Source organism: Mizuhopecten yessoensis, unplaced genomic scaffold, assembly GCF_002113885.1.
Source record: "Mizuhopecten yessoensis strain PY_sf001 unplaced genomic scaffold, ASM211388v2 scaffold4931, whole genome shotgun sequence".
Taxonomy (NCBI): Eukaryota; Metazoa; Mollusca; class Bivalvia; order Pectinida; family Pectinidae; genus Mizuhopecten; species Mizuhopecten yessoensis.
This window is the reverse complement of record NW_018405793.1, coordinates 220,205-244,781: the sequence shown is the minus strand read 5'-3', so window position 1 is coordinate 244,781 and position 24,577 is coordinate 220,205. Positions and strand designations below refer to the sequence as shown.

At 38.6% G+C, this 24,577-nt stretch overlaps 1 protein-coding gene across 6 annotated transcripts in view; it reads left to right on the top strand.

Annotated features, from left to right (window-relative positions):
- LOC110450026 (histone deacetylase 4-like) overlaps positions 1 to 24,577 on the top strand; it is a 230,447-nt gene that overhangs the window by 160,428 nt on the left and 45,442 nt on the right. For 5 of the 6 annotated variants that reach the window (XM_021497237.1, XM_021497232.1, XM_021497235.1 and 2 more), the window contains 6 exons: positions 12,039 to 12,158; positions 12,359 to 12,491; positions 19,497 to 19,695; positions 20,149 to 20,395; positions 21,027 to 21,282; positions 22,751 to 22,884. In XM_021497237.1, the coding sequence (XP_021352912.1) occupies positions 12,039 to 12,158; positions 12,359 to 12,491; positions 19,497 to 19,695; positions 20,149 to 20,395; positions 21,027 to 21,282; positions 22,751 to 22,884 (1,089 nt within the window). The remainder of the gene's footprint in view (positions 1 to 12,038; positions 12,159 to 12,358; positions 12,492 to 19,496; positions 19,696 to 20,148; positions 20,396 to 21,026; positions 21,283 to 22,750; positions 22,885 to 24,577) is intronic. The other variant, XM_021497233.1, reaches the window with a different exon arrangement.

Below are 24,577 nucleotides of genomic sequence, written 5' to 3'. Positions count from 1 at the left end.
CCCCCCCCCCAAATTGAAGAATTTGCTACAAATCCCGATAGGGGTGGGGCTCTGTGTTTGAAGTTTGTTCTCCCTATATCTCAAGTACTGGATGGATCTTTCTGAAATTTCATATGTACTTACAGCACCTACCATGGAGTGCTATATCTTTACTTTATACCAACTATTTTAAACATATTTAGGTGAGCGATACAGGCCCTCTGGGCCTCTTGTTCTCAAATATCATACCATCTTTTACTTAATAAAGGTACATGCCCTAATAAGGGCACCTTCACCTTTCTTTTCTGAAAAGTAACAGCAAGATACAAGGTCACGACTAGTCATCATGAATAGGTCATTTCTGGCATGGGAGCACCAGTTATCATGAATGGGAAAATACATCAATTGGGAAAATTTACACAAATACTACAGTGTAACTGAGTTCTCTTAGATGAAATATGGCTTTCTTGAGCAAAACTTGTGCTAAAACATTCTATATTAGCATTTTGAATCGCCGCTAGATCATTCCACTAAAAATATAAAAGTCACAAAGATAAAGTAACATTTTCCTTATCAAGAATTACACATCATCTTAATTAATCCACTGATAAACAAAAAAAATTCAAGTGGCTTTACACCTGTAGGAAGTCAATTAACAAGATTCCTTCCAACTGTTATTACCTGTGTGCACCAAAATAAACCAGTTACTGCATCAGCACTCACCTTGTCCAGGAATCTCTGGAATGTATAAGGATCCCAGTGGGGTTAGATAAGTGTTTGTTTATCTCTGCCCACTGAGTTCAAAGCCTTGTAAACCATTTATCAATGCGTGAATGAAGATTAACTGTATAAGATATGTGTTTTTACTCAATATTTCAGCATTTTGTATTCTCAAAAATATGTGATGTTTCTACTAGGAAAGAATTCTATCAAAATACTCAATTTTGAGGCAATAAATTCAGGTAAAATTTGTTAACCCGTTTTTCTCTGTCAGATATATAGCTGATCATGCTTTACACTGCTGTTGAATACTTAAATGAAGCACTGAAAATAGAAAATGGGAAGAGATGCCAAAACCTGTTTTCTCTGTTACCACAAAGGTCATTTAACATTTCTCATCTCAAACAAACAAAGATTTTCAGATCTATTTGGCTTATAAACTGACTCTAAAAATACAGATATTGCTAAACAAAACAACAATTTTACTGATGAATCCTCTAGGAGCAGAAGAAGGAGTTGTACCATTTTCGGACCAAACCTAGAACACAAACTATCTTTGATTTATAATAGTTCATAGTTTATAAAGACAAACTCCATATGTTATCATGTGAGTGTGGCATGGTTCAATCAATATCTCAAGTAATTTTCAACAGATTAAATTCAAACTTCCTATGAAGGTTAATTGCCATAAAAGCTCTGACGAGTTTGATAACCACCTTTATCTGACTGTAACTTATGGCGAATATACAATATACAACTGATCGGAACCGAGAGGAAAATACACCATACTTAATTTTAAAAATGAAATCTGAAAAGTTCGCAATTTAAATGTGATCAAAATAAAGTATGTTAGCAGTTAAGATTTTTCGAAGGAGAAAGTATGTGTAGTACGATTGAAGTAAAAAGTCATTGGAGGAACTGAAGATGATAGCAACATGAAATGATTTTTTGGGTTATTTGGATTGACCTGCAAACTAACGAATATAGAAATTTACTATCTAAAATGACACAACATGTGTTAATGTGATATATGCACAATGCTGTTTTGAAAAGGAATGAAAATATAAATTGATCATCCATTACTCAAAGTCACCGAGCCTCTGTGAACGTCGTCTGCTAGCGATGCTAATCTGACCGATTAGACAGGAATCTGTTTCAAACCAAATATTCCTTCGAATCGTTATTACCTACTGAAAGGACCACTTTAATTAAAAAATTCTGAGTATATATGCTTCTGAAAATAGCGTAATATTCTAGTCGATGGAAACATAAGCATTTCCGAGGAAACAATTGAGTCTGTTCAGTGCCGCATCACTTCCAAATACATGTAATCTATTAATGCGTGAAAAACAGCTTTAATTTTAAACAAGCAGAAGTTATGCAATTATTAACAGTTTTTCAACATGTACAAACTCATTTGAAATAAACAATAAAGTTAAGTTTGTGTTCTTAACATTTTATGTGCGTGTGGTTTACAATGACACGAGGGACTATATTATTTCTTCTGGAAAGTTTGTCTGTTCTGGGATTTGAACTTACTGACGTCACTGATATGATAAGCGGAAAATTCAAACGTGTTTTTGCTTCAGTTTCTATACAACTCAAACTATATAAATGTAAATATGGTGTACCCTAGCTTGTAAACTCCATATACTTCATGTGTGGTGTACCCTAGCTAGAAAACTCCATATACTCATGTGTGGTGTACCCTAGCTTGAAAACTCCATATACTTCATGTATGGTGTACCCCAACTTGTAAATTGCATATACTCATGTGTGGTGTTCCCTAGCTTGAAAACTCCATATACTTCATGTGTTGTGTACCCTAGCTAGAAAACTACATATACTCATGTGTGGTGTTCCCTAGCTTGAAAACTCCATATACTTCATGTGTGATGTACCCTAGCTTGTAAATTCCATATACTTTATGTGTGGAAGTTTAATATACAAATGTGGAGTGAAAACCGAATCCCTCAAACTGTATGCTTCATGTGTGGTGTACCCTACCTTGTTAACTCCATATACTCATGTGTGGTGTACCCCAACTTGTAAACTCCATATACTCATGTGTGGGGTACCCTAGCTTGAAAACTCCATATACTCATGTGTGGGGTACCCTAGCTTGAAAACTCCATATACGTAGTGTATGGTGTACCCCAACTTGTAAACTCCATATTCTCATGTGTGGTGTACCGTAGCTTGAAAACTCCATATACTTCATGGATGGCGTACCCCAACTTGTAAACTCCATATTCTCATGTGTGGTGTACCGTAGCTTGAAAACTCCATATACTTCATGGATGGCGTACCCCAACTTGTAAACTCCATATATTCATGTGTAGTGTACCCTACCTTGTAAACTCCATATACTCATGTGTGGGGTACCCTAGCTTGAAAACTCCATATACTTCAGGTATGGCGTACCCCAACTTGTAAACTCCATATACTCATGTGAGGTTTATCCTTCCTTGTATAAACTCCATATACTCATGTATGGTGTACCCTACCTTGTAAACACCTACAAATGTGGAGTGAAAACCGAATACCTCAAACTGTATGCTTCATGTGTGGTGTCCCCTACCTTGTTAACTCCATATACTTATGTGAGGTGTATCCTTCCTTGTATAAACTCCATATACTCATGAGTGGTGTACCCTACCTTGTAAACCCCATATACTCATGTGAGGTGTATTTCATGTGTGGTGTACCCTAGCTTGAAAACTCCATATACGTAGTGTATGGTGTACCCCAACTTGTAAACACCATATACTCATGTGTGGTGTACCCCAACTTGTAAACTCCATATACTCATGTGTGGGGTACCCTAGCTTGAAAACTCCATATACGTAGTGTATGGTGTACCCCAACTTGTAAATTCCATATACTCATGTGTGGTGTACCATACCTTGTTAACTCCATATACTCATGTGAGGTTTATCCTTCCTTGTATAAACTCCATTTACTTATGTGTGGTGTACCCTACCTTGTAAACATCATATACTCATGTGAGGTGTATCCGTCCTTGTATAAACTCCATATACTCATGAGTGGTGTACCCTACCTTGTAAACACCATATACGGAGGTGAGGTGTATCCTTCCTTGTATAAACTCCATATACTCATGTATGGTGTACCCGACCTTATAAACACCATATACTCATGTGAGGTATATCCTTCCTTGTAAACACCATATACTCATGCGTGGTGTACCCTAGCTTGAAAACTCCATATACGTAGTGTATGGTGTACCCCAACTTGTAAACACCATATACTCATGTGAGGTGTATCCGTCCTTGTATAAACTCCATATACTCATGTGTGGGGTACCCTAGCTTGAAAACTCCATATACGTAGTGTATGGTGTACCCCAACTTGTAAACACCATATACTCATGTGTGGTGTACCCTAGATTGAAAACTCCATATACTTCATGTATGGGGTACCCCAACTTGTAAATTCCATATACTCATGTGTGGGGTACCCTAGCTTGAAAACTCCATATACTTCATGTATGGGGTACCCCAACTTGTAAATTCCATATACTCATGTGGGCTGTACCCTAGCTTGAAAACTCCATATACTTCATGTATGGCGTACCCCAACTTGTAAACTCCATATACTCATGTGTGGTGTACCCTAGCTTGAAAACTCCATATACTTCATGTATGGTGTACCCCAACTTGTAAATTCCATATACTCATGTGTGGTGTACCCTAGCTTGAAAACTCCATATACTCATGTGAGGTGTACCCTAGCTTGAAAACTCCATATACTCATGTGTGGTGTACCCTAGCTTGAAAACTCCATATACTTCATGTATGGTGTACCCCAACTTGTAAATTCCATATACTCATGTGTGGTGTACCCTAGCTTGCAAACTCCATATACTTCATGTGTGATGTACCCTAGCTTGTTAACTCCATATACTTTATGTGTGGAAGTTTAATATACAAATGTGGAGTGAAAACCGAATCCCTCATACTGTATGCTTCATGTGTGGTGTACCCTACCTTGTTAACTCCATATACTCATGTGAGGTGTATCCTTCCTTGTAAACACCATATACTCCTGTGAGGTGTATCCTTCCTTATATAAACTCCATTTACTCATGTGAGGTGTAACCTTCCTTGTAAACACCATATACTCATGTGAGGTGTATCCTTCCTTATATAAACTCCATTTACTCATGTGAGGTGTATCCTTCCTTGTAAACACCATATACTCATGTGAGGTGTATCCTTCCTTATATAAACTCCATTTACTCATGTGAGGTGTATCCTTACTTGTAAACACCATATACTCATGTGAGGCGTATCCTTCCTTGTATAAACTCCATATAATTATGTGTGGTGTACCCTACCTTGTAAACCCCATATACTCATGTGAGGTGTATCCTTTCTTGTAAACACCATATACTCATGTGAAGTGTATCCTTCCTTGTATAAACTCCATATACTCATGTATGGTGTACCCCAACTTGTAAACACCATATACTCATGTGTGGTGTACCCTTCCTTGTATACACCATATACTAATGTGAGGTGTATCCTTCCTTGTATAACCTCCATATACTCATGTATGGTGTACCCTACCTTGTAAACACCATATATTCATGTGTGGTGTACCCTACCTTGTAAACCCCATATACTCATGTGAGGTGTATCCTTTCTTGTAAACACCATATACTCATCCTTCCTTATATAAACTCCATTTACTCATGTGAGGTGTATCCTTCCTTGTAACCACCATATACTCATGTGAGGTGTATCCTTTCTTGTAAACACCATATACTCATGTGAGGCGTATCCTTCCTTGTATAAACTCCATATGCTCATGTGTGGTGTACCCTACCTTGTAAACCCCATATACTCATGTGAGGTGTATCCTTTCTTGTAAACACCATATACTCATGTGAAGTGTATCCTTCCTTGTATAAACTCCATATATTCATGTGTAGTGTACCCTAACTTGTAAACTCCTTATACTCATGTGTGGTGTGTCCTAGCTTGTAAACACCATTTACTCATGTGAGGTGTATCCTTACTTGTAAACACCATATACTCATGTGAGGCGTATCCTTCCTTGTATAAACTCCATATACTCATGTGTGGTGTACCCCAACTTGTAAACTCCATATATTCATGTGTAGTGCACCCTACCTTGTAAACTCCATTTACTCATGTGTGGTGTACCCCACCTTGTAAACACCATATACTCATGTGAGGCGTATCCTTCCTTGTATAAACTCCATATATTCATGTGTGGTTTACCCTAGCTTGAAAACTCCATTTACTTCATGTATGGCGTACCCCAACTTGTAAACTCCATATACTTCATGTGTGGTGTACCCTAGCTTGTAAACTCAATATGCTTCATGTGAGGTGTACCCTAGCTGGTAAACTCCATATGCTTCATGTGAGGTGTATTCCAGCTTGTTAACTCCATATGCTTTCATGTGATGTGTGGTGTACCCTACCTTGTTAACTCCATATACTCATGTGAGGTGTATCCTTTCTTGTAAACACCATATACTCATGTGAGGCGTATCCTTCCTTGTATAAACTCCATATACTCATGTGAGGTGTACCCTAGCTTGAAAACTCCATATACTTCATGTATGGTGTACCCCAACTTGTAAACACCATATACTCATGTGGGGTGTACCCTTCCTTGTAAACACCATATACTCATGAGAGGTGTATCCTTCCTTGTATAAACTCCATATATTCATGTGTGGTGTACCCTACCTTGTTAACTCCATATACTCATGTGAGGTGTATCCTTTCTTGTAAACACCATATACTCATGTGAAGTGTATCCTTCCTTGTATAAACTCCATATATTCATGTGTAGTGTACCCTAACTTGTAAACTCCTTATACTCATGTGTGGTGTGTCCTAGCTTGTAAACACCATTTACTCATGTGAGGTGTATCCTTACTTGTAAACACCATATACTCATGTGAGGCGTATCCTTCCTTGTATAAACTCCATATACTCATGTGAGGTGTATCCTTTCTTGTAAACACCATATACTCATGTGAGGCGTATCCTTCCTTGTATAAACTCCATATACTCATGTGTGGTGTACCCCAACTTGTAAACTCCATATACATGTGAGGTGTATCCTTCCTTGTAAACAACATATACTCATGTGAGGTGTATCCTTCCTTATATAAACTCCATTTACTCATGTGAGGTGTATCCTTACTTGTAAACACCATATACTCATGTGAGGCGTATCCTTCCTTGTATAAACTCCATATGCTCATGTGTGGTGTACCCTACCTTGTAAACATCATATACTCATGTGAGGTATATCCTTCCTTGTATAAACTCCATTTACTCATGTGTGGTGTACCCTACCTTGTAAACTCAATATGCTTCATGTGAGGTGTACCCTAGCTTGTAAACTCCATATGCTTCATGTGAGGTGTATTCCAGCTTGTTAACTCCATATGCTTCATGTGAGGTGTACCCCAACTTGTAAACTCCATATACTTCATGTGTGGTGTACCCTAGCTTGTAAACTCCATATACTTCATGTGAGTTGTATTCCAGCTTGTTAACTCCATATGCTTTCATGTGAGGTGTACCCCAACTTGTAAACTCCATATACACACGTGTGGTGTACCCTTGCTTATAAACTCCATATACATCGTGTGTGATGTACCCTAGCTTGTAAATTCTATATACTTTATGTGTGGAAGTTTTACATACAAATGTGGAGTGAAAACCGAATCCCTCAAACTACACCATTTAAAAATAAGCCTTAAGCTAGCTAGCTCCTCAGCCAAGTTTGATAGATGCCTAAATCACAAGATTATTTTCTGCAGAAACCTTGTATATGTCCAAAGAAATTTGAAATGTAAGATACACATTCAGAGTTAAGGATAACCAGACAATGTCTGTCATGTTTTCTGATCAGCATTACTAAATATAGGATAAGCCTGCATTATCATGTGCCATTTATAGATTTTTCAAGCATACCAGGTCAGGCAAAAAGCTCCAATCCAGACGAAATCTTTTGTGATGTAATCAATGTCAAGGTACGGTTTCCATTTATGGCATATGTGGTTTTGTGATGTATATCTGTGATACAGTTACCAAACACGTATGACATAGGTGGTTTTGTGGTGTATATCTGTGGTACAGTTACCAAACACGTCTGACATAGGTGGTTTTGTGGTGTATATCTGTTGTACAGTTACCAAACACGTCTGACATAGCTGGTTTTGTGGTGTATATCTGTGGTACAGTTTGACATAGGTGGTTTTGTGGTGTATATCTGTGGTACAGTTATCAAACATGTCTGACATAGGTGGTTTTGTGGTGTATATCTGTGGTACAGTTACCAAACATGTCTGACATAGGTGGGAATTGTTGTTTTCTACTGGAATCTGATGTATTTATGTATAGAAGACCTATTCTGGGATTTATACCCCCCATTAGTTAGAATACTAGACAGATTGAGAATTCCATTTCGGTCATCAGGATAATCCAGTCTACAAAGCTATACAAATGGATTCCAGTATTGTGGGAAGTCACCCTGCTAAACACTTGTGTCAGAGTCATATGTACTCTCAAAATTAGCTCCAGCTTAAGTAGCCATCAGAGCTCAAAAGTATAAATGTTTCATTCTTTTCTTATGATATGGACAGTCAAATAAAAAAATTGGAAAAGTCCAAAGCGGCAATGCGGAAAAGGTGACGTAATGAAAAAACTGTTTACAATACATTGACCCTATCCTACACTCCTGGGCATGACTTATATTCTTATTACAGTTGTTTATAACTGTTTGCCCATCATCAGAAAAATGTATTCAGGACTAAGTGTCATGCTGCCATGTCCATGTTTTGTTATTGTGCTGTAAAGCGACCCATTAGTGGTCAGCTGTGGCCACCATGACCTTCATACAACTCTAGTTTCTGTCATAGAACTGATTTATCAAAGACAGTTCAAAAGGTAAACTCTTCAAGGAAGCACATGTGGATCTGTTAAACGTACCAGACTCAGAGGTCCTAATTCTGACGTCCTCCATAGAGTATGTTTCAGACTCCAATGCATGTCTTTAGTAGAATTGTCTACTACTATTGTAATAGTGTTTATCAGCAGTTTGTGCTCTGTGAAATTAATCTGGAACTGAAAAACAGATTTTGATATTATTTTCGGCTCTTCTGTCGGTAATCTTTGTCAGTCATGATGATGGGTTTTCTATCCCAGACACCTCTGGGAGTTTTAGCTCACCTGCCCGAAGTGCAAATGAGCTTATGCAATGGCGCGGCGTGTGGCGTCCGTCGTCCGTCGTTTCAACTTTTACTAAAAGTCGCTACTAGTCATAAACGACTGAGCAGATTTTGACCAAATTTGGTCAGAATCATCCTTAGGGGAAGGGGAACAAATTTTGTATAAATGGTGGGTCTTGCCACCCTGGGGGCTAAGGGGTGAATAGGGGAAATATAGTAAATTCTTTAAAATCCTTCTTCTTCTGTAGGAATGAAAGGATTTTTTCTAAATATATTTAGTCTGAAGTATCCTTTGGTTAAGGGGAACCAATTTTGTATAAACGGTGGGTCTGGCCTGTAGGGGCCTGAGCGGCGGGGCCCAATATGGGAAATATAGCAAATTCTTAAAAATCCTTCTCCTTCTGTAGGAATGAAAGGATTTGTTCCATATTTGGTCTGAAGCATCCTTGGGTAAAGGGGAACAATTTTTTGATAAACGGTGGGTCTGGCTCCAAAGGGGCCTGACGGCCGGGGCCCAATAGGGGAAACATAGCAAATTCTTTAAAATCCTTAATCTTCTGTTGAATGAAAGGATTTTTTCCATATTTGGTCTGAAGTATCCTTGGGTAAATGGGAACACATTTTGTATAAACTGTGGATCACACCCCCATGGGGCCTGAGGGTAGGGGCCAAATATGGGGAACATAGCAAATTCTTTAAAATCCTTCTTATTCTGTAGGAATGAAAGGATTTGTTCCATATTTGGTCTGAAGCATCCTTGGGTGAAGGGGAACCAATTTTGTATAAATGATGGATCTGGCCCCCAGGGGCCTAAGGGGCGGGGCCAAAAGGGGGCAATTAGGCTATATTGATTTGTGCTAAGGGGTGGGGCCAAAAAAAGTTTTTTACATGGAAATGGTTGAGATTCCCTCCATATAACCATACATGTATATACAGTTGTGGATTATAAAGAGAAGCATGCACATTTGCTTCCAGAATGGCCTAGGGTCTGGCCCCACCCTTTGAGACATAGTCACTGGGTCATAACTCTGAAATGGTTGAGATCCCCACCCCAGAACTATATATACAAATGCTTGGCAAAAAGAGACAAAAGTAGTCATGGTATTAGAATAGACCCTGGGGTCTGACCAAACCTCTAGGGACCTAGTGTCTTAGTCACAGCTTGGAAACAGTTGAGATCCCCACTCTATAACCATGCATATATACAATTGCTGAGTATAAAGAGATGAATGCACATATGCTTCCAGGATGTCTTTGAGGTCTGCCCCACCCTTGGAGACTTGACCCCTGGGTCATAACTTTGAAATGGTAAAGATCCCCACCCCAAAACTATATATACAATTGTTGGGCATAAAGAGACGAATGTAGTCATGATATTAGAATTGACCCCAGGGACTGCCCCACCCTTGCAGACTTAACCCCTGGCTCATAACTTTGAAATGGTTGAGATCCACACCCCAAGACTATAAATACAAATGCTGGACATAAAGAGACGAATGCAGTGATGATATTATAATTGATCCTGGGGTCTGGCCACAACCCTAGGGATCTAGTTTCTGAGTCACAGCTTGGAAACAGTTGAGATCCCAACTCCATAACCATTAAATTGCTGGGCATGAAAAATCTAATACAGACATACTACAAGAATTGGCATTGGGGTCTGGCATATTCCCTTGGATCTCATTTGGAGAATATTTTGCCATGATTGCTTAGATATCCAGGTGAGCAATACAGGCCCTCTGGGCCTCTTGTTTATACTTAACTTATCTGTTAAATGTATTTCAACTTGTTTAATAAAATCATTGCTTAACTAAATTCAAATCATCAGATAAATGGATGTCATAATCGATGAAATGATGACATTGATATCATGTATAATAATAGTGATTGTGAATTGTTCCAATTCTTGTACTGGAAACTAGTTTTGGTGCTATCGTTCATGTGAATGAAAATGGTAACATTTGGTTAAAAACCTTAAATTATCTTAGGATTATTCAAGCTTTATAACTGTATATTGTATCAATTATTGTTTTTACTGCAATTAAGTTTCCATTTGATGCACTCAGTAAAATAAAGAATAAATTGTTTTACTTAACCTTATTTCATCCTTTGATGTATAGGTATACACTGTAAAACCACTAGTTGTCACAGTGAGTGGTGTGATGTAAGTATACACTGTAAAACCACTATTTGTAACAGTGAGTGGTGTGATGTAGTTATACACTGTAAAACCACTAGTTGTCACAGTGAGTGGTGTGATATAGGTATAAACTGTAAAACCACTAGTTGTCACAGTGAGTGGTGTAATGTAGGTATACACTGTAAAACCAGTAGTTGTCACAGTGAGTGGTGTGATATAGGTATACGCTGTAAAACCACTAGTTGTCACAGTGAGTGGTGTAATGTAGGTATACACTGTAAAACCAGTAGTTGTCACAGTGAGTGGTGTGATATAGGTATACGCTGTAAAACCACTAGTTGTCACAGTGAGTGGTGCGATGTAAGTATACACTGTAAAACCACTATTTGTAACAGTGAGGGGTGTGATGTAGTTATACACTGTAAAACCACTAGTTGTCACAGTGAGTCGTGTGATGTAGTTATACACTGTAAAACCACTAGTTGTCACGTCACAGTGAGTGGTGTGATGTAGGTATACACTGAAAAACCACTAGTTGTCACAGTGAGTGGTGTGATATAGGTACACTGTAAAACCACTAGTTGTCACAATGAGTGGTGTGATGTAGTTATACACTGTAAAACCTCTAGTTGTCACAGTGAGTGGTGTGATATAGGTATACACTGTACAACCACTAGTTGTCACAGTGAGTGGTGTGATGTAAGTATACACTGTAAACCACTATTTGTAACAGTGAGTGGTGTGATGTAGGTATACACTGTAAACCCACTAGTTGTCACAGTGAGTGGTGTGATATAGGTACACTGTAAAACCACTAGTTCTCACAGTGAGTGGTGTGATGTAGGTATGCACTGTAAAACCACTAGTTGTCACAGTGAGTGGTGTGATGTAGTTTTATATTTTTCTGATTATTAATGTGTAATCAATAGCTTTCATGTATTTCTGTTGTTGTAGGAGAACGGAGCCTACCCATTCTTATCAATCTACAGATCCATGGGCTACCATGGTACCAATGATCTCTACCCATCCCCTTCCATGCCTAACATATCACTAGGACGACCTCCATCAACATCAGTAAGTTAATCACTGATTTATAGTGTATCCGTAGAACATCACATTAAGAGGATTTGATATAAAAAAAACACTGATATAACAATATAGAAAAAATGGTGTTTGGGAAAAACATGATATCAATGATTTTGTGATTTCAAGTGAAATTCACTGTAGTTTACATTCCCTTATTAACAGGAATTAATGATTCTATATTTGTGTAGCAGGGATCAAACAATAACAGCTCGTCAGGGCCATCAGAGTCGGACCTGAGGGCCATGGAAGCAGCTCGACACCCGATTCCTCTCTCTGGGCACCACATGCATGGAGCTCTTCCTTTCTACCCATCATTACCAGGTACGAGCCGTCTGATTGGTCAAGTTATAATTTTCCTGGAAACAGTAGAAGATATTTATGGTATATAAATCTATGTACATAATAAACTGTAACATAGAAAATCAATCAGGTCATGTTTCTCATGTGTTGGCTATTTATACCCCCCATTAGTGAGGCGGGTATATAGAAATTGCTTTATCAGTACAACCATGTTGAGTGTTGGTCCACCTGTAGTAAAAAGCTTGTGTACAACATAGTTCATGAATAGTTTATATTTACATCATATTAAGGCAATAGTCAGTTCTACACCTGCTTAGATTTTGGTGTTCTTTGGTCAAGATTAAAGAAAGGGTCAAATGTTACAGGCAAAGGTTTCCATCTGTACTAAAAAGGTAAAACATATCTCATGAATCCTTGAATACATTTATTTTATTAGCTCACCTGCTCCGAAGGACCAAAGTGAGCTTATGCCATACTGTGCCATCCGTCATCCTTCCCTCCATCAAAGTTTTTTTCAATTGACTTCTTCTTAATTAACCACTGACTGGAATTTGACCAAATTTGACTGAACCCCAGGGGACTGAGGGGCATTGCCAAAGAGGGGTAATATGGCTATATAGATTTAAGGGGTAATTTGGCTATATAGATTTAAGGGGTAATTTGGCTATATAGATTTAAGGGGTAATTTGGCTATATAGATTTAACAGACTTCATCTCTAGAACTTAGTGACTGATAGTAACGATATTTTGTTGAAACAGTGACTGATATTAACGATATTTTGTTGGAAACATTTTCAGGTGGAGGGAATTCAAAGGACCTGTTACAGGAACAAAAGAATTTTGCCCACAAAGCTATTTAACCATTACTGGGTTATATTTGTAGCTCCCTTAGACACGACCCATGAGATATTTTAAAAAATATTAAAAAGGTCCCCAGGGCCCGTGCTATGAACTACTTAGTGCCGCCTTCCAAAGGTGTACGACAGGGTTCACTTTTTTGTCCAAAAAACTATCAAAACAATGTTTTACGCTATCAAATAATATTATATTATTTAAAGTAGGATCTGCTGCAAATTACGAACTCAAATATGTAGCAAAAAATTGCATAATAAAAAAGTTATAAAATCTTAAACTCTAAAAATGTTGGTAATTCATACACTTTTTTGCTACATCAATTGTTTTACGGAAGTAAAACACCAATTTTCGGTTCTTGTACACCAAAAATCTTTTAATATTATTTGATGCATTATGTTGTGTTATGATACTGAAAATTTCAGAAAATTTGAGAACCGGTAAATTTGTCATATAAATGTCAAATTGTAGCAACGTCTGTTTCCAATAAAATCCAACAACCTTATGACCTATAGTCATGTTTGATCATTTAACAATACGTCGCACCAATTTATTATCGCAACTGATCAAATTTTCATCAATAAGGTCTGCTGCTCATGATGAGCCCAACTATAAAGCTAGATGTTGCAAAACAGAAAAGTTATGCAGTCTCACACACATAAAAGTTAAGTATGTTATGTACATTTTTAGTTGTTTCGCATCGTTACGGAAGTGATAGACATATTTCCTGTTTGTGTACACCAACATACTTTGGATATTATTTGGCACATTATGTTGACTGACGATAGTAGAAATTTCGAATAATCGGTGTTCGGTAAATGTGTCATCTTAAGGATAATATGTTGTATGACCAATTTCAAAATAAATCTTCAATAACTACAGGTCAATGCAAGTTCTTTATAATTAACCCAAAATCATTCCAATATAATATCAAGGTGGATGATATGGTTTATAGTAGAGTATGACTGTTTAACTAAACTAGGTAGTTAAAGGGGGGAATACAGCAAAAGTTAGGCAATTTGTCAGAACAATTGGTGTACCAGTATAATATGTTGAAGATATGTTAACCCATCACATTGTTTCTTTTTAGGAGAGTTATAGTTTCTAATTCATGGATTGTTGTATTTACTGTTGTTGTTTTTTAATTTGACAACACATAGTCAAAATTGATCATTCAAATTTTTATTCTGAATTTCTCCTTTCTCAGTTCAATCTTAGGTCTCATCATTTTTTCATATTATTCCCGACAAGTAATTGGTAAGAAGTGCATCAGGTGTCGACTGATAAAAACTGATATTGACTTGGAGCACATGATTTTTGTTGAAGGACTGGGTGTTTCTAAAAGTAGAATTATTACGTGTCTCCAAACAATGCACCGTCCCACTTCCGAAGTTTTTTTTTTGTTTTTTTTTCAGATTGCTTACATTACTGTTTTGTAAAATAATAAAACAATTGAAGCCTTTAACTTCGGTTAATACCTGGATTTATCGACCCGAGAAAAGATATATTGACCTCGGAATGCGTCCTCGGTAATATATCTTTTCTCGGGTTGATAAATCCAGGTATCGACCACAGCCAAAGGCTATAATTGAATAATGTTTCTGTTTTGAATGCATTCATAATATGCAGTCTCTGAATTTGCGAGCTGAAGGCTGGAGCGGTTTAGCATCTGTTAAATGTGCATAGTATCATAGATAATACAGTATTGATGCGACATGAGTACACATACCCGATGTTCTCTTTTCTGCAGTACACACACAATAGTATGCCTTGACAGGATCCTCTGATGCGTGCAGGTCAAACTCTATCCAGACATTGTATTTTGCCTGCGACCTGTGGCGAGAGTGTATTTGGCCTCGGAGAAGGTCATCAGCATGTTGGTACACCCATATCTCACAATCACCCCCATCTGTCTGATGAGGGTGATTGTACTGTGATATAGCCAGGTGCCAGCTTCAGCCGATATGTACAACAAGCCAAAATCGCATTGACCTGTAGTTATTGACGATTTATTTTGACATTGGTCATACAACATATTATCCTTAAGATGACACATTTACCGAACACCGATTTTTTCGAAATTTCTACTATCGTCGGTCAATATAATGTGCCAAATAATATCCAAAGTATGTTGGTGTACACAAACCGGAAATATGTCTATCACTTCCGTAACGATGCGAAACAACTAAAAATGTACATAACATACTAAACTTTTATGTGTGTGAGACTGCATAACTTTTCTATTTTGTAACATCTAGCTTTATAGTTGGGCTCATCATGAGCAGCAGACCTTATTGATGAAAATTTGATCAGTTGCGATAATAAATTGGTGTGACGTATTGTTAAATGATCAAACATGACTATAGGTCATAAGGTTGTTGGATTTTATTGGAAACAGACGTTGCTACAATTTGACATTTATATGACAAATTTACCGGTTCTCAAATTTTCTGAAATTTTCAGTATCATATCACAACATAATGCATCAAATAATATTAAAAGATTTTTGGTGTACAAGAACCGAAAATTGGTGTTTTACTTCCGTAAAACAATTGATGTAGCAAAAAAGTGTATGAATTACCAACATTTTTAGAGTTTAAGATTTTATAACTTTTTTATTATGCAATTTTTTGTTACATATTTGAGTTCATAATTTGCAGCAGATCCTACTTTAAATAATATAATATTATTTGATAGCGTAAAACATTGTTTTGATAGTTTTTTGGACAAAAAAGTGAACCCTGTCGTACACCTTTGGAAGGCGGCACTAAGTAGTTCATAGCACGGGCCCTGGGGACCTTTTTAATATTTTTTTAAATATCTCATGGGTCGTGTCTAAGGGAGCTACAAATATAACCCAGTAATGGTTAAATTGCTTTGTGGGCAAAATTCTTTTGTTCCTGTAACAGGTCCTTTGTTCTAATGAAGGGTCTGACCCCAGTGGGCTGATGGGCGGGGCTAAAAAGTGGTAAGAAGTAAATGATGGATATCAACCATATTTAGTTGGGAGCATTCTTAGATTTGAAATGGCTGATATCCCCACCCCATAACCATAGGTAAAATCGATGGGCATCAAGAGACAAACACAATCATGATATCGGAATTGGCCCTTAGGTCTCCCTCACCCCTAGATACTTAATTCCAGGGTGATGACCCAGTTGAGTTCCCAACCCCATAACCATAAATACCATTGCTGGGCATAAAGAGATGATTACATTCATAATATTATAATTGGTTTTGGCCCCACCCTTTGGGTCACATATTGAAATGGTTGAAATCCCCACCCCAAAACCATTTGAACAACTTCTTCTGAATAACCAAAAGGCCTAGGGTGGTGGTATTTGGCCAATAGCATGCCTGAATGCAGGGCTACCAAGTTTGCTGAAATAAATGACCTTGACCCTTTGTCAAAGTTACAGGGGTCAAAAATGTTTAAATCTTCAAACAACTTTCTTCTCCATTCCCAAACGACCCAGGGTGATGATATCTGTCAAGTAGCACGCTGAGATGATCCTCTATTAATTTTTTGAAAAGAATGAAAATATCAAACAACCAAGGTAACAGGGGTCAAAGGTGTAAAAATCTTCAGAGGTCATTTTTGTTTAAAACTTAATGCCCAGGGCAATGATAGTAGCATGCTAGGATGCCCCGGGCAATGATAGCAGCATACTAGGATGCCCAGGGCAATGATAGTAGCATGCTAGGATGCCCAGGGCAATGATAGTAGCATGCTATGATGCCGAGGGTAATGATAGCAGCATACTAGGATACCCAGGGCAATAATAGTAGCATGCTAGGATGACAAAGGCAATGATAGTAGCATGCTAGGATGCCTAGGGCAATGGTAGTAGCATGCTATGATGCCGAGGGCAATGATAGTAGCATGCTATGATGCCGAGGGTAATGATAGCAGCATACTAGGATACCCAGGGCAATAATAGTAGCATGCTAGGATGACAAAGGCAATGATAGTAGCATGCTAGGATGCCTAGGGCAATGGTAGTAGCATGCTATGATGCCGAGGGTAATGATAGTAGCATGCTATGATGCCGAGGGTAATGATAGCAGCATACTAGGATACCCAGGGCAATAATAGTAGCATGCTAGGATGACAAAGGCAATGATAGTAGCATGCTAGGATGCCTAGGGCAATGGTAGTAGCATGCTATGATGCCGAGGGTAATGATAGTAGCATGCTATGATGCCGAGGGTAATGATAGCAGCATACTAGGATACCCAGGGCAATAATAGTAGCATACTAATATAGGATGCCCAGGGCAATGATAGTAGCATGCTAGGATGCCCAGGGCAATGATAGTAGCATGCTAGGATGACAAGGGCAATGCTAGTAGCATGCTAAGATGCCCAGGGCAATGATAGTAGCATGCTAGGATACCCAGGGCAATAATAGTAGCATGCTAGGATGCCCAGGGCAATGACAGTAGCATGCTAGGATGCCCAGGGTAATGATAGTAGCATGCTAGGATACCCAGGGTAATGATAGAAGCCTTCTTGGATGCCCAGGGCAATGATAGTAGCATGCTAGGATACCCAGGGCAATAATAGTAGCATGCTAGGATGCCTAGGGCAATGGTAGTAGCATGCTAGGATGCCGAGGGTAATGATAGTAGCATGCTAGGATACCCAGGGTAATGCTAGTAGCATGTTAGGATGCCCAGGACAATGCTAGTAGCATGCTAGGATGCCCAGGGCAATAATAGTAGCATGCTAGGATGCCCAGGGCAATGAAAGTAGCATGTTAGGATGCCCAGGACAATGAAAGTGGCATGCTATGATGCCCAGGGCTCGGAGAAGGTCATCAGCGGATTAGCATGCCAATGGTAGTAGCATGCTAGGATGCCTAGGGCAATGATAGTAAAATGCTAGGATGTCCAGGGCCATGATAGAAGCCTGCTAGGATGCCTAGGGCAATGATAGTCGCATGCTAGGATGCCTAGGGCAATGATAGTAGCATGCTAGGATGTCCAGGGTCATGATAGAAGCCTGCTAGGATGCCTAGGGCAATGATAGTAGCATGCTAGGATGCCTAGGGCAATGATAGTAGCATGCTAGGATGTCCAGGGTCATGATAGATGCCTGCTAGGATGCCTAGGGCAATGATAGTAGCATGCTAGGATGCCTAGGGCAATGATAGTAGCATGCTAGGATGTCCAGGGTAATGATAGTAGCATGCTAGGATGTCCTGGGTAATGATAGTAGCATATTAGGATGCCCAGGGCAATAATAGCAGCATGCTAGGATGCCTAGGGCAATGATAGTAGCATGCTAGGATGCCTAGGGCAATGCTAGTAGCATGCTTGGATGTCCAGGGTCATGATAGATGCCTGCTTGTATGCTAAGGGCAATGATAGTAGTATGCTAGGATGAAGTGCTATAAAGTTTATTCACATATATTACCTTCACCAACATTTAAGGTCACAGGGATCAAGTGTTTAAAAATATCTGAAGGGAAAGGCCCAGGATGGTGATATTTGGCCTGTCGCTTATTTAGCCCTTTCAAATGTGTTTGCCCTTGGTTCAATTTGAAGGTTACTGGTGTGAGTTTTAATACCAGGTGAGTGATTCAGTCCCACTTGGTCTCTTGTTTTAGTTCAGTGATATATTGAATGTTGCTCCTAAAAGTGTGTCCAATTTTTAGCTCACCTGGCAGAAGCTTTAAACAACTTCTTCTGAATAATAGTCACAAGGGTCAAATATGTTAAAAAAAACACCAGTTTCTGAATAACCAAAAAGATTAGTGTCATGATATTTGACCAGTAGCCTGCTCAGATGAAGAGATATCAAGTTTGTTCATGTGAATGACTTTTACCTACTTTCAAGGTCACTTATGGTCAAATGTGTATGAACTATTAAATGACCTCATCTCAATTAACAAAAAGGTCTAGGGTAGTGATATTTGGGATGAAGAGCTATAAAGTTTGTTCAACTTAATGACCTTGTTAGACTTTCATGGTCACAGGTGTCAAATGTGTTTAAATCTTTTAGCATGGTCTTTTGAAAGACTTTGAGTCAAGACACTGATATTTTGCATGTAGCTTTATTTAAGTCCAATTTAAATGTTACAAGTTTTAGATTAATACCAGGTGAAAGATGCAGGCTCATTGGGCCTCTTGGTGAATGTTTATTTAAATGTATTGAAATTTGCTGTTTCAGCTATAGATGGAGAATTTAATCCCCAATCAAATCCAACATACATATCTGCACACGTAAAAGTATTAGAGGAAGCACGCAGCCAAAGTCAGGGCAAACTGCAACAGATGCCTATGGGGGCTAGCCCCTACACTGCCATTCCTGGGGCAGCGATCCCACCTGGTAGTGCCGCCTCCGAGTCTCACCAGGCACAAATACATAGGTATGTATATACTTAGACAGGGCCTTCATATATAAAGGTATACATATATGCATTATCAGGACCACTATAATCAGAGCTGACATATACATAGTCAGAGCCACCACATATACAGAGATCAGAAATCAGAGCCACCACATATACAGAGATCAGAAATCAGAGCCACCACACATACAGAGATAAGAAATCAGAGCCACCACATATACAGAGATAAGAAATCAGAGCCACCACATATACAGAGATCAGAAATCAGAGCCACCACATATACAGAGATCAGAAATCAGAGCCACCATATATACAGAGATCAGAAATCAGAGCCACAAATCAAAAAATGATAAAGAGCAGAATCTGTTAATGGACAGAACATTACCTCCAAAACATTACTCTGGTGGCTTTTCAAACCATCTGTTACCTTGCTGTAATGAAATCTCACATTTCTCAACTGTCTTATTTTAGGCACAAAAAATTGGGGCGAACACAGTCCGCACCTTTACCCTTGGGCCATCCTTACCTACAGCAGCATATTCTGCAGCAGCAGCAGCAACAACAACAGCAACAACAACAGCAACAACAGCAGCAGGAGAAGAAGATGAAAGAGAAGATGTTTGTAAAGCAACACATACGCCAAGCGGTTTTACAGCGAGCCAACAGCAAAACTCACATGGAAAATGTGGATGAGGAAACAGAGGCCAAACTACAACAGGTATTTATAGATATATCAAAAACAGACACAAATGCAGTCTAGATATAAGTGTGTACAAATGTATATAATGAGAGATTGTTTATGCTCCTGCCATAAAATGGGGATTCATATAGTGTTGCCCATGTGCGTCCCGTCCATTCCGTCCCGTCCCATCCAGTCGCGTCCCAACAACTTCTTCAGAATAACCGGGAGACCCAAAGTAAGGATTCTTGGCAAGTAGGTACCTGAGGACAGAGTGCTATAACTTTTCGCTAAATGAATGAACATAACCTACTTTCAAGGTCACAGGGGTCAAATATGTAAATATCTTTAAACAGCTTCTCCTACAATACCAGGAGACTCAGGGTGATGTATTTTTACCAGTAGCATGCTGGGATAGAGCAATATAAAGTTTCATTTAGTCTGGAAGATTCTTAAGTCTCTGGGCCTCCTGTATTTTGTTTTACCTTTGTTCAATTTAAGATCAATATTGTGAGATTAATTCCAGGTGAGTGATACAGGCCCGTTTGGCCTCTTGGTTAAATTTGTGATTTTACAATTTGGATGGATGTGGACCCAATTAATCAAATTTAAACAATATGAATTTCTGTTGTTCTTAATAAAATTACAATATATATTTTCTGGTTTTAAGGAGATGCGTGAAACGAGGGAACAAAATGAATGTATTGTCATCAAAGACAACAAAATGGATGACTCCTCGAGTATGGAGAAGACACCAGATCGAGAAACATTCCCTGCTCACCACCGAGAGGCTGTTCGACCACGTCACAAGGGACCCTCACACCACCGCCCGCTCGCACGCACACAGTCTAGCCCCCTTGTCACCTTCTCAATGCCCCCTCAGCAGCCCTCTGAGTCCAGCCCTGTTAGATACAATTTTACAACAGGTATGTATAGAAAATCCCAGCCGTCCATTGTTATCTGCTTATGTACAAAGTAGCATCTGCTAATATGAAAAGGCAAAGCCTGTAAAGAGTGTAGCTTTTCATAATCTCTGTTGTTACACCTCAAGTGAATTTCTAGCATTTTGATTGGTTTGGAGAAAATTAAACAAAAATCTCTGTCACACTCCGAAAATACATTGGTTTTAAGGGGCGCGGGTGATATTGCCATGAGACAGTGAAAAATATCACATGCACGATAAATGTGCGTTCACCGCTTCGTTTCCCCACCGTGATGGTCACAAGAACGTTTGACGGCAACAGCCAATTTTATCAAGCACCGGTGCGATAGCGATTGTAAACAGCAGACTATCAACAAACAAGATGTCATTATCGAGGTTGGCTGCCGTTTCTGAGCTACAAAGACTTTTGGTGTAACAAAATAGTTATGACATTCATTAGCAGGTGACAGTGAATATTGTCAACCCGAGAAAACCCATTGTCACCCGAGGCGCACCTGCAAATGAATCTCATATATATATAATATTTACTAATTCAGGATAATTCGGCAAGTCGAGAAATAACGATTAAACACAATTGCAAGCTGTAATGGGCTTTTAGGAACATCATTTGTGTAGAGTTTTTGTATCATATATGTTTGGTATTCACAATATAATTTTTCCATCAAAGACACAATTTTCTAATGTGTGAGATAGACATTTATTTTGAATGAAATTTACTGTGGCCATGGATGAAATTTACTGTGGACATGGGTGATATCAACTGTGGCCATTGGTAATATTCACTGTGGCCATGAGTGATATTCACTGTGGCTATGGGTGATATTAACTGTGGTCATGGGTGATATTCAATGTGGCCTTTGGTGATATTTACAGTGGCCATGAGTGATATTTACTGTGGCCATTGGTGATATTTACTGTGGCCATTGGTGATATTCACTGTGGCCATTGGTGATATTTACTGTGGCCATTGGTGATATTTACTGTGGCCATGGGTGATATTTACTGCGGCCATGGGTGATGTTTATTGTGGTCATGGGTTATATTTACTGTGGTCATGGGTGATATTTACTGCGGCCATTGGTGATATTAAATGTGGCCATTGGTGATATTCACTGTGGCCATTGGTGATATTTACTGTGGCCATTGGTGATATTTACTGTGGCCATTGGTGATATTATCTGTGGTCATGGGTAATATTTACTGTGGCCATTGGTGATATTTACTACTACCCAACATGTACAGATCAAGTTTTTCCCCTTATCATAACCTTCGTTGTTGTATCTAAATGTTCAGATGAATACATCTGCCCAGTTTATATTGCTTGTGTATACATATGGAAAAAGTGATCTCCATTTCATGAATCTAATCTTTAGAGATGTCAGAAACGTTCCCAGACTGATCAGAACAATATATTTCTAATGTATCTAACATGTTGCTCTTCACATTGACAGGGTTAGCATATGACTCTATCATGCAAAAGCATGAATGCACTTGTGGCAATAATGCCAACCATCCAGAGCATGCAGGTCGCCTACAAAGCATCTGGTCTCGTCTCCAGGAGCAGGGTCTCAACACACGCTGCGAGGTACTTAACCATGAACTTAAGATGATACAAGTGTTACACAATCCTTAATTGTGCATATTTACTTTTGAGACCGATCAGAACAAGATGGTTTCCAAGTAAACTGATAAAACAAATAAGAGAAAAGAAGAGAAAAGATCAAATTGACAGAACTTATAAAGACGGTACGATGGTTGGCGTCAGGATCTCTCTTTGATCTCTTGTTATTTTAAACAACTTCTTCTGATTAACCAAAAGGCCTAGGGTGAAGATATTGAGCCAGTAGCATGCATGGAAGAAGGGCTTCCAAGTTTGTTCAAATGAAAGGCCTTGACTCATATTCAAGGTCACAGGGGTCATTTGTATAAATAAAAAGTTTCAAACAACTTTTTCTGAATAACCAAAAGGCCTAGTGTAATGATATTTGGCTGATCACATGCTTGGCTGAAGAGCTACCAAGTTTGTTCAAAGGAATGACCTAGACATAATCAAGTTCATATGGGTCAATTGTCTTAAAACTTTCAAAAACTTCTTCTGAATAACCAAAAGGTTCAGGATAATGATATTTTGCCAGTAAAATGCTGGGTTGAAGAGCTACCAAGTTCGTTCAAATGAATGCCCTTGACTTGTAGTTCACAGGAGTCGATTAGTTTAAAAAACAAAAATCAAATCTTTTCTTCTAAATAACCAAAAGAACCAGGGTGATGATATTTTGCTTGTCCCATGCTGTTTTGAATGGCTGCCAAGTTTGTTCAAATTTATGACCTTGACGTATATTCAAGGTCACAGGGGTCAAACAAGTAAAAAATCTTTCAATGATTTCTTCGGTATAACCTAAATTGCTAGGCTTCTGATAGTTTGCAAATAACATGCTGGAATAAAGGGTTACCAAATTTATTAAAAAGTTATGTTCGCCCATATTCAAGGTCACAGGTGTCAAATATGTTTTTAAAAAAAAAGACTTCTGAATATACAAAATGGCTGGGATTATGATATTTGGCCAGTAGCATGCAGGGATGAAGGGTTACCAGCTTTGCTCAAATGAATGAAGTTCATCCATTTTCAAGGTCACATGGATCTAAAACAACCATACAAACAACTTCTTATGAATAACCAAAAGACCAAAGGTTCTTGCTCAGATTAATTGCTGTCATTTTTTTTTTGTGAATGACCTTGACCCATTTTCAAGGTCACATCTAGTCAAAGTGTATAAACATAAAAACAACCTAATTTCAGTAAACAAAAGGTCTTGGGTGGTGATGTTTGGCAAGTTGCATGCTGAGATGAATGGCTATAAAGTTGGTTCAATTTAATGACCTTATTAAGACTTTCAAGGTCAGAGGGGTCAACTTTGCTAGATAGTGAAATTCTGCCTGTACCTATATTTAGTCAACTTTTAAGGGTACAAGTGTAAGATTAATACCAGGTAAGCAAGGCCATAGGGCCTTTTGTTTATACAAAAGCAAGCACAAACAACATCTCCTTTTTCCAATTTCTCCAGCTTTTTAGGTCACCTGAGCTTTAGCTCAAGTGACCTATTGCTATCCGTTTTCGTCCGTCGTCGTCCGTCGTCCGTTAACATTTTACACTTCAAACTTAAAGTCAAGTTCTGCTGGGCCGATTGAACTAAAAGTTGGTAGGAATGATCGCCTCATGGTCCTGACAAAGTGTTGTTATTTTTCGGGTCGATCAGAAATCCAACATGGCCACCACAGTC